Consider the following 18,714-nt stretch of genomic DNA (forward strand, 5'->3'; position numbering starts at 1 on the left):
ACTGAGGAGAAGAGCAATGGGTATTTGGTGAATGGAGAATACTGAGATGAGCAATGGGTATCTGGTGAATGGAGAGCATTGAGGAGATGAGCAATGGATGTCTGGTGTATGGAGAACACTGAGAAGATGGGTGTATGGTGACTGCAGATGTGCAGTGGGTGTTTGGTGAATGGAGAACACCGAGATAAGCCATGGGCATCTGGTGGAGAGGATAGACAGTTGGGGGTTTATTTACTAAAGCTGGAGAGTCCAGAATCAGACTCCCTTCTGCATAGAAACCAATCAGCTTCCAGGTTTCATTGCCAAAGCTTCATTGAACAAGCTGAGGTTAGAAGCTGATTGGTTTCTATGCAGAAGGGAGTCTGATTTTGGACTCTCCAGCTTTAGTAAATAAACCCCATGGTGTCTGGTATATGGAGAACACTGAGGAGATGGGCAAAGGGTGTCTGGTGAATGGATAACATTGAGGACATGAGCAATGGGTGGCTGGTGAATGGATCACACTGAGGAGATGGGCAATGGGTGTCTGGTGAATGGATAACAGTGAAGACATGAGCAATGGGTGTCTGGTGAATGGATAACAGTGAAGACATGAGCAATGGGTATCTGGTGAAAGGAGAACACTGAGGAGGTGAGCAATGGATGTCTGTTGAATGGAGAAAAATGAGGAGATGAGCAATGGGTGCCTGTTGAATGGAGAAAACTGAGGAGATAAGCAAGGGGTGTCTGTTTAATGGAGAAAACTGAAGAGATGAGCTATGGATATCTGGTGAAAGGAGACTACTGAGATGAACAATGGGTGTCTGGTGAATAGAGAACAGTTCAGTTTTATCAGACAACAGCACCACTGTAGCATACATAAACAATCAGGAGGACATGAGAAGCTCATGCTTTCAAATAAAAAAAAAAAAAACGTAGAAAGAATTTTAGAATTGGCGGAGGGCGGAAGGCTCCCAGAATGTTTGCCTTGGTGGACGTTCGCAGTCATCAGCTGATTTGTCAGGAGGAATGGGCCCTCAACGTGGACGTTTTATCTTGACTTACAGATTTGTGGGGTCATTCAGAGGTGGACCTGTTCACCTTACACACAAGTACAAAGATTCCAAGATTCTTCTCTCTGAATCCAACAGGCTAGGCAATAGCCATAGATTGCTCCAGCGAGTCAATGGAATTTCAAACTAAGTTAAGCTTTTCCCCCATTCAAACTCATTCCAGTGGTCCTCCAGAAATTCAAGAAAGAGAGATTGGAAATCATTCTTCTGGCTCTTTTTTTGGCCGAAGCGAGCTTGGTTTGCCCTCCTGAACTCCTTAGCGGAAACTCTGCCAGTGTTTCTTCAGGAAATGAAAGATTTTTTTTTGTCATAGTGGCTGGTTCTTTATCCAAAAGATAAATAAAGCGAATCCCCCTGCGCTTAATATGAATCTATAAATAAAGGCAGCAGCTAACACCCAATCCTATACCTACAGGTGTAACATAAAAAATAAATAAATAAATGGTGTAGCGCTAAGCAATTTATTTATTTTTTATGGTTTTCTATCCAGATTTGGATATGTTAACCTTGGCAGCATGGTATCTGCAAAGCAGATTTTAAAAGACAAAGGTTTTTCAGATAAAGTTGTGAACACTTTGCTCAACTGCATTAAACCAGTTATCAGAGCAATTTATTTCAAGGCGTGGAGGAAGTTTAATGCATGGATAACCAAGCAGGTCAGCCAGAGCGAAACATTCAGTGTATTCTGGATGCAAATGGAGAAACAGAAAAAAGGTGCACCGACCTAGTGCATTATCGTTTAAAATATTTATTGAAGAAACAAAGTAAGTATCATACTCACAATAGACATAAAAACACAGGCATGTCAAACTGAACAAGATGTATGATCCAAACAACATCTGAGTCCATAAAATGGAACCCTGGATGACCAACTGGCTCTTCGGTTGGCTCTGAGGAAGAGGTTGTGTCCTCAAAACATGTTAGCCAGGTGGTCATCCAGGGTTCCATCTTATGGACTCAAATGTTGTTTGGATCATACATCTTGTTCAGTTTGACATGCCTGTGTTTTTATGTCTATTGTGAGTATGATACTTACTTTGTTTCTTCAATAAATATTTTAAATGATAATGCACTAGGTCGCCCTTTTTCTGTTTCTCCATTTGCATACAGTGTATTTGGACCACCCCGGTCTGTTGAGGGCAGCAAGCAGTACATATTCCAGAAAATTTCAGAACATCCCTATTGGGTCTACTGAGTCTTTTCCTAGCGCAGGAGAAAAGTGTTTGTTGTGTTGGATTCAGTATATTCTGGAGTTTTTCCAAGAGGGAGTGGACAAAGGATTGTCTCTCAGCACTTAGAAGGTACAGGCTGCGGCCTTAGGGTCCTTTATGAAGACATCACTTCTTGAAGACCCTATGGTGGCCAGATTTTTTTTTAAGCAGCAGCTAGAATGAGGCCTGTTTTGGTCAAGTCAAGCCCCACTTGGGATCTCTCTCTAGTCTTACAAGTGATGGTTTTGAGTCCTTTTGAACCCTTGAAAAAGGCCTTCAGTAAGCTGTTAACTTTGAAATCACCATTATCTCAGCTCGCAGAATAAGTGAATTGCAATTGCTCTTTCAATATGGGAGCCTTTTTGTCAATATGGAAGAAAGGATAATCCTTAAAATAGATCTTGTTTTATACCTAAGGCAGTCTTGTCATGTCATAGGTCCCAGGACATCGTGCTGTCTTATTTCTGTGCTTCTCCAATGGGAGAAAAAGAAACAAGTTTCAGTCTGCTTGACATTAGAAGATGTTTGTTCGACTATGAGATGTCAAAACAATTCAGCTAATCAGATGCCTTATTTGTCCTTTTTTCGGAAAAACAAAGATGCTCAAGTATCGAAGGCCACTATAGCCAGATGGATTACACAAGCTATTTCTGTTTGTTACCAAGCTAAGGGTTTAGCTATTCCATTTATAAATCACATTCCACAAGGGAATTATCAACACCTTGGGCAAAAGGAGCTGGTACCTCCCCTGAACAGATATGTAAGGCCGCAACATGGTCTAGTTTTTCAACCTTCATCAAGCACTATTGGTTGGTCCAACCCTAGGCTAGTAGGTTCTTGCTTATTGACTTGTGGGCTGTCCTGGAGGATGACCTGGAAGATGACTTGGGAAAACCAAGGTTAGATTTACTGGTAACTATTTTCAGGATTCCTCCAAGAAACATGGATGCCCACCCTTTACTTGCGATTATGTTCTTCATGCTTTTTTTCAGGTTGGCTGTTGGGTTTACTGAAGCAGGGGCCTGGAGGACCACCTTTCATTCTCTGAGGGGTAACATTTTTCCTGTCACAGTGGGAGGAGCTCTACATCTCATGAGCTGTCCTGGAAGACTCCTGGAAACAGAGTTACCAATAAGGCCAACTCTGTTTTTTGTTTTCCATACTGTGACCAGACCAGTAGTGTCACAATCATGACTCTGTACTACTCTGGGGAGGTGATCAGGATTTTTTTTTTTTACACTAGAATTGTTTTATACAATGATCATCACTTTATATAAGGAATTATTTTTTGAATTGCATCCATTCATGTGCCATTCTGTACTATTGTGATAGCTGTGATTGGCACCAGCTATTACATAGTAAAAGTCCACTGTGATTGGCCTCTGTACCATGTTATCACTGTGACCAATCACAGAAACCACAATAGTACACACAATGGCTATGAGAGAAAGCCATTGTTGACAACTGACGTGATTGGTTACAGTGATCACGTTATCAGGGCCACGTACAATGATCTGTGTTTCCTGAACACGGCAGGTTACCGATTGCATTGCTCCATAGCCCGTTGGGCATGCACGCAGGAGGAAGGCATTTGCTTCACTGCAAGGGAGGATTCATACTGTCCTCCAAGATGGGCTTTAAAGGGTTAGTTCACCTTTCACAAAAATCTGCCTATATAGGTGAGGGGTGCCGGCAGATGAAAAACTGTGTACTGTGATGAAAGTTGGATAATGTTCCTATTATAGGTATATGTAATATACATACCTCCTGGAGGCTGGCTGAAAAACTACCAGAGATGGCATTCCCATCCTGCCTTACTGTTAGAATGTTGCGAAGATGATACCTGTCATTACTGCTTGCCCCCACCATCACATAGAAAAGTGATGGCAGAAAAAGACAGAATGGTCCATAGAGTCCGCCCATTTTTTTTTTTTTCTTTGTCAACATTTTTGGCCGAGTATAGATCAATCAAGCTATTTAAACACTGATTAGCTGTGCTCTAGCTGTGGCAAAAGTGAAGTCTCAAAAGTAAAGTCTGTCCAATTTAAATCCCTGGGCATGTACACTCCCCTCTTCCCTGCTGCAGTAGCTCTAAACTCTGTGCTCCTCTGACAGAGGTGACAGCAAACCATGCATACACAGGGGTCATCTAGCAACAAGGTAGAATGGGGGAACTCCTCACCTGCATAGGCAGATATTGGGAAAGTGAACAAACCCTTTAAGGAAAGCAAAGGTCAGTCGATAAAAGTACACCTGCGAAGAAAGCACAATATAGATTATCACTGCTGTCCTCTGACTGAGAAAGACAGTGGTCTGGCTGTGTCTGCCTTTAAAAGCACAAAGTAAAAAAAAAAAAAAAAAATCACATTCACTGCTGCTTCACTATCCAGCCTTGCCCCTGCTGCATGTCTTTTTTTGTGTCCTCTGTGGCTTACCTGCAATGCCCCCAGTTTTTGTCTCCTACACTGGTCAAAATTACTGAATGCTATCAGCAGACCAGGACTTCATGATAACCTTTCCCTGCTCTCCTAACCCAAGATCTTCAGCATTTTTCTGATATTGTGGTTGCGATAACAAGAGAATACCTCTGGTCATCTTCTAAAGGTAAATTAACTTGCCTATTCTACTGCACAGGGATAAAGAATATATTTTGAGGCAGCCGAGCCATAGATAAAACCATAGATAAAACCAAACCTGTAGCTTATTACCTTATGTTCAGAACTGCAACTAAAAAAGAAAGACCTGCGTCGAAAAGGTTAGTGCGCGCAAGCAAAAGTTATGGTTAAAAGGAAAGAACAATAACCTCAATAGAAAGCACAAGTATAGCAAATATTTTATTATTGTGAATTTCAGGTATAATACATATACACATTAAAAAAAAAAAAAAATCACATATATATTTTCATAGAACACATACCAAATACAACTCATACAGTAATATAAATAAGTGATAAAATACATGACAAAGAGGCCAGCTGAACTACAACAGTAAAGCACGACCTCACCCAACATGCGTTACAATTTTTAGAGAGGACTGGGGCAGTGGTCGATCAGGGCCTTCCAAATTTCCTTTATGTGTGTTTTGGGCGAAAGCTAGAAAGGTTTCTTTGTACCAATGGAGAATCTAGCTTGTGGTGGACGACATCAGTTTTGCATCGGAGCATAGCAGAATAAGCGAGTTTCATCGGCATTGTAGTACTGCCAGAACTTTGTTGTTGGAACAATATGACGGGTTAATATTTTACAGTCTGACTACAGAATGCAGAAAATATGTTTATTACTATAGTTGCTTGAACCTAATCTGATGATTCGGGTATTCCCTTGTTCTTGACGGCAATGACAGTATATTCTGATACTAAGGCTACGTTCACACTAGCCTTGTGTGCAGGCGGCAGAGAGGCGTTTGGGAAGCGTTTTTACCGCTTCCCAAACGCCTCTGCCAATTCTGCACATTACAGCACATGGTGCTGTTCTAACGGGAGCGTTTGCGTCACGTCGCGGCAAAACGGACGCCTCTGGATGAGTCAGGAGGCTTTGAAGCCTCCTATTCTCGTCTATGGTGCCGCTCCGCAAACGCCCGGCTGGCGTTTGCGGTGCGGTTGCAACGCGGTTGCGGGGCGTTTGCGGAGCGGTAACACCACTCAAACTGCATTATAGGCGTTTGTGGGGCGTTATTAACGCTCGGCAAACGCCTAGCAACCGCCGCTAAACCGCGCATGCGGCGTTTGCGGAGCGTTTGCCGAGCGTTAAAAAACGCTCCGCAAACGCCGGACCAACGCTTGCCAAACGCTATAGGGGCGTTTGGCAAGCGTTGGCAAAACAGCCTAGTGTGAACGAGCCCTAACATTTCCTACGCTCTCTCTTTTCCCTTACTGTAAACCATATAAAAACAAAGGTTGATAGTACCATAGTAAATGAAATATCAGCATTTATATAGTTTCCTAATACTGACTGAACCATATGCTTTTAAATACATCCAAAGCCTATCTTTTTAGACAGAGCAAAAAAGGTTAGAACTTATGCCAGGTTTTTACTGCTCTGTTAAAGCAGAAAGTTTAATTCCCTCCCAGGCTGTATGCATATGACCAAGACCACGAGCTAGGTTAGGAAGGATCCAAAGCAGCCAGTGAGGCCAAAGACAGGGCTCCAGGGTAAAAAGTGGAGGATACACAAAAGCTAGATTGACTTACTAAAGCATCACTTTTGCTTTTTTTCACCACATTTTCAGTAGATACAGCAAACTCTCCTTAGACTCGATCTCCTAGTGCTGCCATGGTTACAGGCATACAAAATGGAGAGTGCACATTACATTTCAAAATTGTCTACCTTCATCCTTAGTAGCATAAATTAATGATTTTTTTTTCTTTACAGATGAACTCCAGCATAAAACAATCCCCGAGTCAGTGTCATGCAAGTGAAGTGATGTGCATTTCATCTGTCAACAATCCAGAACTCTTCGTGTGTCAAGTTGGTACAGCATGGAAGTTTAGTGTAATGCACATTATGACACTTTTAGACCATGTAACATGGGTAATACAGTTACAGAATTAAAACAAAAACAATCCTATTGTTCCATTGAGCTACTCTGTCACTACTCAAACTAGCATTTTGTTGCCCACTCACCATTCCCTTGCTAGTGACTGAGTTTTAGCATAATTGGCTAATGAAGGATCTGCTTCCTGGAATGAGTATTAAGCTGAATTTTAGTGAATCCGTTGCTGGAAAAGGGTTGCCATGGTCCTAACTCTGATTTAGTCTATTTAAAGTAGTTGTAAAGGCTCAAAGTTTTTTTTACCTTCATGCATTCTATGCATGAAGGTAAAAAACCTTCTGTGTGCAGCAGTGCCCCCCAGACCCTTGAATACTTAACTGCGTCTCATCGCGATCCAGCTATGTGCACAACAGCCTCAGCTGTCCCGGGTCTCTGCCTCATCATTGGCTGAGACAGCAAGTGGGAGCCATTGGCTCCCACTGCTGTCAATCACAGCCAGTCAGCCAATGAAGAGAGAGGGGGCGGGTTCAGGCCATGGCTCTGTGTGAATGGACACATAGAGCAGCGGGTGCCCACACAGCAAGCTGCTTGCTGTGGGGCCACCTGACAGGAGGGAGGGACCAGGAGAGCCTGCGAGGGACCCGAGAAGAGGAGGATCCAGGCTGCTCTGTGCAAAACCACTGCACACAGTAGGCAAGTAGAGCATGTTTGTTATTTTCCCCCCAAAAAAAGAATCTTTAGAAGGATATTTCTTACCAATGTGCAATTATGTTCAAGGGCACATTTTATAAATCATTTCAAATTTATCTGCAGCATCAGAAACAGGCATTCACCAGTGAAAAATACGATTTTAGAAAGGTTTTAGGACCTGCATGGAAACCGCAACTAGCCAGACATTTACAGAAGTGAAAGGCTCACAGCTGTTGTCTGTATAGTTCCTTTAGGACATGGAAGCAGTCCATTATTGCACACTTCTCTACGTTTTGGCAAGAAAATGTATATAGGCAATACTTATAACTCCCAAGTGTAGTTTTACACCCCCTCTGTAGGACTAGAACACTGAGGTATAAGATTTTAAGGCACAGTTGAATAATTTTCACCCAAAAATAGACAATGCAGTCTGTATACCTTCAAATAAATACTACAAAGTAGAACTTAAAGGGTAAATATTTAAAGTCCTATATCCCACCCCTCTGCTGCTGTAAGTTAAACTACAGATCTCAGATGCAGACTAGAGGCTCTTATAGCTGCATTGTCTTTCAATCTCGTAGCACCCTGTATTTCAACCAATGTGCATGAGTTGGCCCTGAGCACAGAAAATAATTATCCGCCTGCAACAACCCTAACACACCTATTATTCTATCTTGTCAAGCTTAGTGCATATGCACTAGTTGGAGTACAACCTGCAGAAGAACAAGCCATAGTAAAGGTAGAAACACTGCTCAGCATTAAGTAACTAAAGATTCTAAAAACTTGAAATCTATCATTTCCTTTACCATTTTCATAAGGGAAGTGATGTAGGAGATTTGTTTTTACAGTTTATTTCCCCTTTAAGGCTAAAGAATAATAAAAAAAAAAAAAAAAGAAAGAATCCCAGGGTCTGCACATACACAACTTTAGGATTCCTCCGAAATAATAATAAAATTAAAAAAAGCACAACAGTGAATATATTTTTCTAAACTGCACCACTCTGGACAAACACCACCATATTTTAAAGTAGAAGAGAGCCAAACGTGCCTCTAAGTGTAGACAGACAAAAGTTTAATTGCAATAAAGGTAAATTGGCAACTCACATTCATAAAAGAATGGCAAGCTCTGAGTATTAGTCTCGAGCGGGATGGCAAAAAGTCTTCACCGCTAATATCTGTGTCCTCTGCTGTGCAGCAATTCCCTCATCTGTCTCCGGTGTATGGAAGAGAAGCCAGGTGGAGGGCTGGACATGGGGCGTGGTGTAAAGCGTGATGACATCACCGGACGTAGTAGTGACATATGTTTCTGAGCATGCGCACTGCGGTGTCCTGTCAGGCGCGCTCCTTTCTCAAGCCAATTTACCTTTATTGCAATTACATTTTTGTCTACACTTAGAAGCACCTTTATCTCCTTTCTGTTTACATGTATTATCTGGAGACTGCTTCCACTCCAATCAGAGGCTTGCCCTAGGTGCTACAGATGCTCACTGCATTCTGCTGATCTCCCTCTTCCAATGGGCTTTGTTTATATGGACTTTTATTAGGAGTCATACCTATTGCACCTTTTCCGAACTCTTTTTATATTTTAAAGTAGGACTATAGGCAAAACTTTTTTTTCCCATTTTGGATAGAGTAAGGGAAGGTTATAACCCCTGTCAGTTTATTTTTTGCCATCTGTGTCCCATTGAGGAGATTTACCTTCAATTCCTGTCCCATAGCTAAAACAGGAAGTAAGAAAATCTCTGCAAATTAACAGAATTCTTTGGAGACCCCCAGGTCACCAGAACTATTGTCCCCATTGGAAAATTTGTCTCTTACTTTTGTGGGGACAACACAAAATTTAGGATTTCTTGTACTTTCACTTTCGATGATAATGGTAAACAAGACAAATAAAGAGGGGTAAATTCCCCCAACGGGGGCACAGACAGCAATTAAAACCTAACAGGTGTTGTAATCCATTTCTACTGTATCCAAAACTAAAAAGGTTTGCGTTTAGTTATACTTTAAGCAGAATGGAATGTCTATTGTTAAGCTGACCCAGAAGGTACAAGTCTGTAGTGTAGATGAAGATATGATCTCAGATCATCTGTATTGTAAATGAAGATCTCACATTTTGCCATTTTTTTTTATATACAAAACAAGCCAGCTGTCTCTCCCCCACACCTTAAAAAAAGTGTAAAAGAAAAAAAAAAAAAACATGGGATTTGGAATGATGTCAGTTTTCCTCTTCAGTTGACCCATCGTCATCATCCTCATCTATGTCATCCTCTTCTTCTTCTTTCTTTTTGTGTCGACTCACTGAAGAGTGCTGTAATTAAATGCAAACATATTCAGAAACTTTATGCAGGAAAACATGAACTTTTGGTATGGCATATAAAGGCAATGTCTGAAGTTTATTAATAGGCAACTACTGAACTTTCATGATCGACCATCTGATAAAAGTTAAAACTGTACTATATGGACTTCTCTTCTACACTGGGGACAAAGCATGCTCATGTGGTATATGCCCTGCCTACTGAACACCAAAAAGTTGCTCCTTCCTTGTGGACTATACCCCTTGGTCTCTGCATGTTCACTTTAGCCTTTGCTTAGTGTCTTTAGGATGTAGATGGTAGTAGGTCTTAGTTCTCTCCAAGTGAAAAACCATGTGTCGTTAGACTTTCATGATCAGATGGATCCAACTATAACTTCTACCATAAAAAACAAAAAACAACACACAGTATGGGTTTTACGACCAAACCTCTTAAAAAGATTCCAAGCCCAGTGAACAAATGCTCTCCTCAAACAGGCAATCAAGTTATTCAGAAGGGTTTATGTAGTTTTTTAATTTCCTAACAATACTGCTTGAATTAAAGACCACTTCATGTCTGGGGCAATTTTGTAATTTATCACACACTCTGCATTTTTTGGTAGAAAATGACTTAAAACCCCCACACAAGTCTATATTTCTGAAAGCAGAGGTTTGTAGAATAAAATATGGGTAGTTGAAATTTTTTTACATTTTTTTTTCTTAATTTTGCACGATATTTGTGCAAATGTTTATCAAACATATTTTCAGTAAAAAAACAAAAAAACATTATAATACCCAATTTTTGGTAAATCAAAAAAAGATGATGATGATGCATTAAGTAAGTAGATATTAAACAGCCTTACAGTACTGGACCCTGAGTAATGGAACCGTGTGCAGCGTTTGCTCTGACCAAGGTGCTTTCCAGCAGGGTGCTATACAGGTATAGGGAGTTGGACTCCATATGCAACGGGGACCAAACCCTTGAAGGTCTTTTATGACAGAGCCTGCCATGATGGGTGAAGGTTGTACTCCTGCTATGATTCAGTCTCGTAGTGGGTATGGTAAGGGTACATTTACAGTGTTTCTTTGAAAAGAAAAAAAAAATTCTCTCTGGTCATTTTCCTAGAGGCCACTAGGGGCAGTGTGCCATTTGGTTTGGCAGGGCCATGCTCTGTGTGTATCTGAAGGAGTGTTGGGCTGCAGTTTTCTCCTCCAACAACCAGGGGGCTCTGTATAGCCTACTCTTGTGCAGAGGAGGCAGAAAGTAAAAGGGAGTCCATTTTGCTTATAGTTGAAGTCACACATGGGCTGAAGGATCAGTGAGGCTCCTGTGAGATAGCAGGGACTCGGAGCAGTCTATGGCTGGATAATGAGGTGTGAGAATGACCTGTGGGGGAGCTGCATGACCAGAAAGGCCACGATTATACAGTGCATTAGTCTGCATAATATGGGGGGACTTGCACAAATGTTTTCTGATATACCCCTGCACAGGTTTCAGTGCACTTAAAGGAGTTATATCTCCAGAGTAGCTTGCATTTGATCTGCAGGAGTTTACATTTTAGCTGCATTCAGGCTGTGTTTGATGTGTATGTGCTTGGCTAGTTCTGCAAAACTAGTATGAGAGCAAGCAAAGTTAATTTTGACAGTTCTTTGATGAAGCAATACGCTTATAGAAAAGTGGAGTGGGGCAGGTGCAACATAGTATTATATTATTGCATGCATAGCTGCATAATTGTAGAGCTGCATAATTGTAGAACTGCATCCTTACATGAACTGCATCCTTGGATAAACTCTATTCTTACATGCATACTTGCATAAACTGCATAAACTGCATATTTATATAAACTGCATACTTACATGTACTGTATACTTGCATTGAACTGCATACCTGCATAAACTGCATTCTTGCATGCATACTTACATAAACGGCATACTTGTATAAACTGAATATTTATATAAACTGCATACTTACATGTATACTTGCATAAACTGCATACTTACATAAACTGCATACTTACATGTATACTTGCATAAACTGCATACTTACATAAACTGCATACTTACATGTATACTTGCGTGAACTGCATCCTGGCATGCACACTTGCATAACCTGCACACTTTCATAAACTACATATGGGCATAACTGGGTACGTGTATACTTGCATAAACTGCATACTTGCTTAAACTGCACAAATGCATACTTGTATAACTGCATACTTGTGTACCTGCATGGCTGCATATCTGCACGCTTGCATAGCTGTAGACCAACATGGCTATGTACCTGTATCCCTGTGGGGATGCATAATTAGGTTTTGGCAAATACAGTTGCTACATTATTTACCTGTTATACAATTTCAATGGTCCCAGAAGGGGGAGACAGCCAGGAGGCAGGTGCACTGCCCTCAGGTCCAGTTGACTAAGGGTGTAATTTGGCGGAGTTCACAATTCCAGGTAGACCAGTGGAGTTAGGTGTATCTGGGCCACTATGTTTGTCTGGCTTTGCAGCTATTCCTGAAGGTGACATTGGCAGTTGCAATGGACTGCGGTAGCATCACTCTGAACGCATATGATCTCTCCAGAGCTTGGAAGATAAGCAGGGTCGGGCCCGGTTAGTACTTGGATGGAAGACTGCCTGGGAATACTAGGTGCTGTAAGTTTTTCCTCTTCTGAGTCTGAGGCTGCTGTGTTTTGAGAAGTATCTCGGGCCAAAGGATGCTAGGGCAGTCTCTGAGGTGGTTCACTCCATCTTTAGCGGCAGAAAGCTGATAGGTTAAGGATGCCACTTTGGGACCTTTTGGGTAAGCCACAGAATTATCAGGCTTTTGCATTGCTTTTCCTCTCAGAGCAGAAGTTATGGGCTCATTATTGTAAGACACTTGACCGGTTCGGGGGCCCAAAACCAAACGGGGATGCGAGCTGTATCTTAGATCTCAAGGCACTAAACACATTTCTAAATGGCCTTATGTTTCGGATGGGATCAGTCCAATCAGTGGCGGCTTCTCCTCTGCAATAGATTTCTAGTGTCCATAGTCAATAATTATGCATATCTTCACAGGCAAATTTTTTCCAGGCTTATGAAAGGTTTCTGCAATTTGCAGCAGAGGGTTTACAAAGCTCCTAGCCCCAGTGCTGGGCTAGGTGAATACACATGCAGTGTCAATCTCAGGATATCTCAATGATCTTTTGCTCAGGTAGCAGTCTCTTCCAAGTTTAAAGTGAAATATAAGCAGCAAAAGGTATCCGTTGTTACATCTCTGCATAAGGTTGCTGGGGAAATGATTTCTACATTAAAGCGGTTCCCTATGTACAGTTCCACTCCAGGTGTTTTGTAGAGGAACATTCTGTCTGGAACAGGAAGGTCCAAACATAGGATTGCTGAAGGGCTCTGTCCCTGGGGTATTGCAGAGTTTAAATTGGTGGTTGATTGTTCAGCATCTTGAGAATGGGAAATTTCCCAAGTGAAACAGAAGTTAGCAACCACCGATGTCTGTCTCTCCGGTTGTTTTGGGAGGTGGCTACAGTTGAGGGGATTTGGTCTCCACATGAAAGAATACTGCCTATCAATATCTTGGAATTTTGAGCAGTACACCTTGCTCTGGAATATTGGATGAACCAGTGGCAGGGGTTGTGGTCAGGCCTCAGCCCAACAATGCCACGGCAGTGGCGTATATCAAACACCAGGGGGGCACCAGGAGTCGTGCGGCTGAGAAAGAGAGGAACCACAATCTGTCTGGGGAAGAACAACATGTGCTGTCTCTGTCGACAGCACATATATTCCAGGTATAGACAGCTGGCAGGGGTCTGTTTTCCCAGTCATCAGCTAATACTGACACAGTGGTCCCTGCATCCTGAGACATTCTCAGCAATCTGCCAGTGTTGGGGAACTTTAGATGTGGATCTACTGGCTTCCACGTTCTACAAGTTGGAAAGGTTGTGTTCAGGACATGAGTCCCACTGGCAATAGGGGCAGATGCACTGATAACACCTTAGGGATCACTTCTCCCTAATCTATGTCTTCCCCTTGCTCAGCATCCGGGAGGTGGTAATAATGAGAATAGTGATAGCCTGGCCTAGCCCAGGAGGGCTTGGTACACCAACATAGTGAATCTGGCGGTGGACACTCCTTGGACACTTCCAGTCCGGCCAAACCTATTGCCTTGGGTCCTGTTATCTCTGTAATGTTGAACACCAGGAAGCCGGCTTTAGGGAGCTTCCATTACAGGACCTTGATATCTTATTTTCTTGGTGTGAAGCCAGGAAGTAGCACCTGCAGAAATATGTGTTTGGGAGATTTTTGGGACACTTTCTCTAATCTGGAGGGGAAACGTTCAGTACCATTAAAAGGTCAGATTTCACCTCTATCCATTTTTTTTACAGAGACTGTTTCTCACTCCTCGATTCGTACTTTGTGCAGGGCGCAACAGGGTGAATAATCCTGCCTATCAGGCCACCCTTCTGTCCTTGGGACTTGAACTGAGTCTTGGCTGTCCTTGCCTGCCCACCATTTCAACCAGTTAGAGAGAATATGTTAGTCCTTTGACTCAGAAGGTGGCTTCCTTGGTTATGATCACTTCGGCAAGAAGAATGTCAGAGCTGGTGGTTCTTTCATGTAAGAAGCCATTCTTGGTCTTGCATCATGATAACGTGATGTTGCATCCTCATCCATATTTCTTGCCTAGAGTGGTTTATAGTTTTCCTCTGAATTAGGACAGTGTCTTGCCTTTCTTTTTTTCCATAGTCCACAGTCTACAGGGGAAAGATCGCTGCATACTCTGGTTGTAGTTCGGGTGGTCAGTTTTTACTTGACTTTGTTGGCACAGGTCAGGAATCCTGGTTTGTACAGCCAGAAGGGCCCAGGAAGGGCAGGCAGCATCCAGGTAAACTATTTCTCATTGGATCTGCTAGTTAATCATTCAAGCCTATGGTTTAAGAGGACAAGGTTCCACCCTTTCGGGTGAGAGCGCACTGAACCAGGAGTGTGGGGGCATCTTGGGCTATCCACCATCAGGTGTCAGTAACTCAGGTTTGCAAGGATGCTACATGGTCGTGGTTCATACATTCACAGGGTTTTACCAGGTGGATGTCAGAGCTGTGGAGGATATTGCCATTGGCCGCAGTGTATTATGAACGGCAGAGTAGGTCCTTTGAGAATGATGGTGGCGGTTATTGTTGTGTCCCCCACCCCTCAGCTTTTATTGCTTAATAATATAACATACCTGTTCTGGGTCAGGTACTTGCAAAATAATAAAATAAAAAGAAGGGTGACTGCCTAGCTTGCACCTTCAAAAACAAGTTACAATGTGATTTAGGTGTGTTTTAAAAACACACAAAGAATATCATGCCACATGTAAGATTTAGCAGACTCATCCAGACATATCAGAACAAATCACTACAGTACATTTACATTCTACTCCAGTTTATTAAAACACCTTAAAATCTCACCGATAAGGAAGAGGACGTTTGTTTCATGGATCCCGCTCTTGAGTTGGCACGTACAACATCAAGTCGGGACTGAAAATCTGGTGGGTGCAGAGAACTTCTGAAAACCTAAAAAAAAAAAAAAAAAACTACGTATATAAAAAAGCCAAATGCCAGAAAAGAACTGTTCTAATTATTTATCATTTTGCTATAAGTTTGCAAAATTATAAAACAAATATAAGATATTTTGTTACCTCTAGATCTTCCTCCTCATCAATATCTTCAATATGATGAAAGGCGGCAGTCAGTACCTCCAGAGCTTTCGCATGGAACACCATTTCAACAGTAACAAATTCGCCAAATATTTTCTATATAGGGGGATAAAGATACAACTATAACAATGGGTATAATTTATATAAATAAGCAGTGTACTTCAGTATTTTTGGAAGACTCATGTTTAAAAGCAAAAATTAAGTCATGCAATCTGCATACCCTGTGCAAAAAACATTAGTACCTTTTAATGGTAGATCATGTACTTAGCATAGGCTGGGCTGTACAGGGCATGTACAGTTTATACATTTTGAAGCCCTATACAGCGGTTAAAATAAAAAGTATTGAACACATCACCATTTTTCTAAGGTAAATATATTTCTAAAAGGTGCTATTGACATGAAATCTTCACCAGATGTTGGTAACAACCCATGCAATCCATACATATAAAGAAACCAAAACAAATAAGTTTAGAAATTAAGTTGTGTGTAATAAAATGGAATGACACAGGGAAAAAAGTATTGAACATGCTAACTGAAATTTATTTAATACTCTGTACAAAATCCTTTGTTGATAATGACAGCTTCAAGATGCTTCCTGTATGGAGAAACTAGTCACATGCATTCCTCAGGTGTGATTTTGGCCCATTCTTCCACACAAAAGTCTTCAAATCTTGAAGGTTCTGTGGGCTTCTTCTATGAACTCTGATCTTTAGTTCTTTCCATAGATTTTCTACTGGATTCAAGTCAGGTGATTGGCTGGCCATTCTATCAGCTTTATTTTCTTTGAAACCAATTGAGTTTCCTTGGCTTTGTGTTTGGGATCACTGTCTTGCTGAAACGTCCACCCTCATTTTATCTTCGTCATCCTGGTAAATGGCAGCAGATTTGTCCTGGTACATTTTTCCATTGATCTTTCCTTCACTGACATGAAGTTTGCCAGTACCGTATGCTGAAAAACAGCCCCACACCATGGTTTTTCCACCTCCAAATGTCATTGTTGGGATGGTGTTTTTGGGGTGATGCGCAGTGCCATGTGACCTCCAAAAATGGTCTGTATTATGTTGTGCAGCAAACTTTACACTAGCTTCGACTTTTTCTCCAGCAATGGAGTCCTGCATGGGGAGCGTGCATACAGGCTATAGTGGTTGAGTGCATTACTTATTGTTTCCTTTGAAACAATTGTACCTGCTAATTCCAAGTCTTTCTGAAGCTCTCCTCAAGTGGTCCTTGGCACATGGACAACTCTCCTAATAATTCTTTTCACTCCTCTGTCAGATATCTTGTGAGGAGCACCTAATCGTGGCTCGTTTATTGAGGAATGATGTTCTTTCCACTTCTGGATTAAGGCCCCAACAGCGCTCACTGGAACATTCAGAAGTTTAGAAATCCTCCTGTAACCAATGCTATCAGTAAGTTTTGAAACAATAAGGTTCTGGAGGTGTTGTGGAGGTCTTGAGAGAGCGCTTTGCTTTTACCCATCATGAAATGTTTCTTGTGTGACACCTTGGAAATGAGATACCTTTTTATAGGCCATCAGTTGAGACTGAACCAGCTGATATTAATTTGCACTGACAAGGGGCAGGATTGCTTTCTAATTACTGATAGATTTCAGCTGGTGTCTTGGCTTTCCATGCCTTTTTGCTCCACCCTTTCTTCATGTGTTCAACACTTTCCCTGTGTCATTCCATTCTATTACACAACTTTATTTCTGAACTTATTTGTTTTGGTTTCTTTGTATGTATCGATTGCATGGGTTGTTATCGACATGTGGTGAACATTTCATGTCAATAGCACCTTTGGAAATATATTTACTGAAAAAATGGTGACATGTTCAATACTTTTTTTTACCCACTATAAATGCAGGGTGGCAGCATACTTAAAATGGGGGAAAGGGCCTTTATCAGGCTGGCTTGTTGTGATTTACGCCAAACCTGACGCAGACTCTCTGTGTCGGTCCCTCCCAATCTATCTTCAACTACTTGACCGGTCTTTCTGCCTGCATACACATCACCAAAAGATGTAAATGCTGCCCTATACACTGATTCTCTGTAAAAAGGGGTACAACTTTTCCTTAATGCAGAGCTACAGTTTTGCTGGCTAGTATATTATCCTTTATGCATTTTTAGACTGGAGTGATTCAATGCTGTTGGGTACGCTGCTTTGGGAAGTTAAAGTGGAGTTCCACCCAAATGGGGAAGTTCCGCTTTAATGCTTTGTCCCCAGCTCCCCATTAAGGATTGGCACCTTTGGGGAGCGGGTACCCGAATTTGACAGGTACCCGCTCCCACTTTGATCGCCTAGGTGTTCGGAAGCAGAAGTTGTCCTCCCTCCCCGTAGTCTTCTTGGACACGTGACAAGTCCCAGAAGACTACGGGCCATTCAAAGCACAGGGCTTCTCGCGTAGTGGGCACCCAGTTGTGAAGCCACAAGCTGTCACAGCCGAGTGCCCACACTAAAAATGCTGGCGTCAGGGAGAGAAGATGGCTGGTGAAACCAGTGGTGGTGAGGACACCACTGAACTGAGGGACAGATAAGTGGCTGTATTTTAAAAGTCAGCAGCTACAGTTTTTGTAGCTGCTGTCTTTTTATTTTTCAGCTGGAACTCCGCTTTAAGCTGTGAGCAGTTACTTGGGACAGCTGTTATTGCTGAGAGAAAGCTGAAGAGATTCATATGAATCTTGGAACTTAGCTTTAGCTGTGGTTCATTACTCTAATTTTCTCTCAGTAGTTGGTCTCCCTTCCCTTGGTGTTTCAGAACTATGTAATATATACTTGAAATGGCTCTTGGGTTCCTATAGGAGCTACTGAGGATTAAACTGAAATATATGTTTATATGAGAACAGTTTCAGCTCCTAACTGGGTCTTTATTTCTGCCTGTAACTCTACTGGTGGGATTGTCCCTCTCCACTGGCCATATCATTCTAGCTAGGGCTATGCTGCTTGCTGAAAATCCTGCTTCTCCACTCTGGAGGGGATTCTCTATGCATTCCTCTGGCTAAACCACTAGGGAGGGGGGGAGGGGGGCAGCGAACAATGTCATGCCATGAAGAAAGCCAAGGTCTGTGCATAGTTAATCAACTTGCAACCCAGCCCCAATTAGGTAAACTGTCTTTTAACAAGGACACAGACAGGAAAGCTGAACTATGGGAAAATTTCAAATTCTTCCTTGCAATGCAACTGTGCATGCACTGCGGGGGTTAACTGCTCATTTAAGTCTAGCTAACTTGGAAAATCATAAATAAAATTGAATAAAATCAATGCTGCCCTGCTAATGTGAAATATACATACCA

At 41.9% G+C, this 18,714-nt stretch overlaps 1 protein-coding gene across 1 annotated transcript in view; it reads right to left on the reverse strand.

Moving 5' to 3' along the window:
• Positions 1–5,084: 5,084 nt before the first annotated feature.
• CIBAR1 (CBY1 interacting BAR domain containing 1) overlaps positions 5,085–18,714 on the reverse strand; it is a 57,319-nt gene continuing 43,689 nt past the window's right edge. Inside the window, exons 7-9 of the mRNA XM_089679667.1 lie at positions 15,407–15,520; positions 15,177–15,281; positions 5,085–9,752 (exon numbers count right to left, since the gene is read on the reverse strand). Of these exons, the coding sequence (XP_089535793.1) occupies positions 9,660–9,752; positions 15,177–15,281; positions 15,407–15,520 (312 nt within the window). The 3' untranslated portion in view covers positions 5,085–9,659. The remainder of the gene's footprint in view (positions 9,753–15,176; positions 15,282–15,406; positions 15,521–18,714) is intronic.

Source organism: Staurois parvus, unplaced genomic scaffold, assembly GCF_062004578.1.
Source record: "Staurois parvus isolate SC_StPar_1 unplaced genomic scaffold, SC_StPar_1.0 ptg000230l, whole genome shotgun sequence".
Lineage (NCBI taxonomy): Eukaryota > Metazoa > Chordata > Amphibia > Anura > Ranidae > Staurois > Staurois parvus.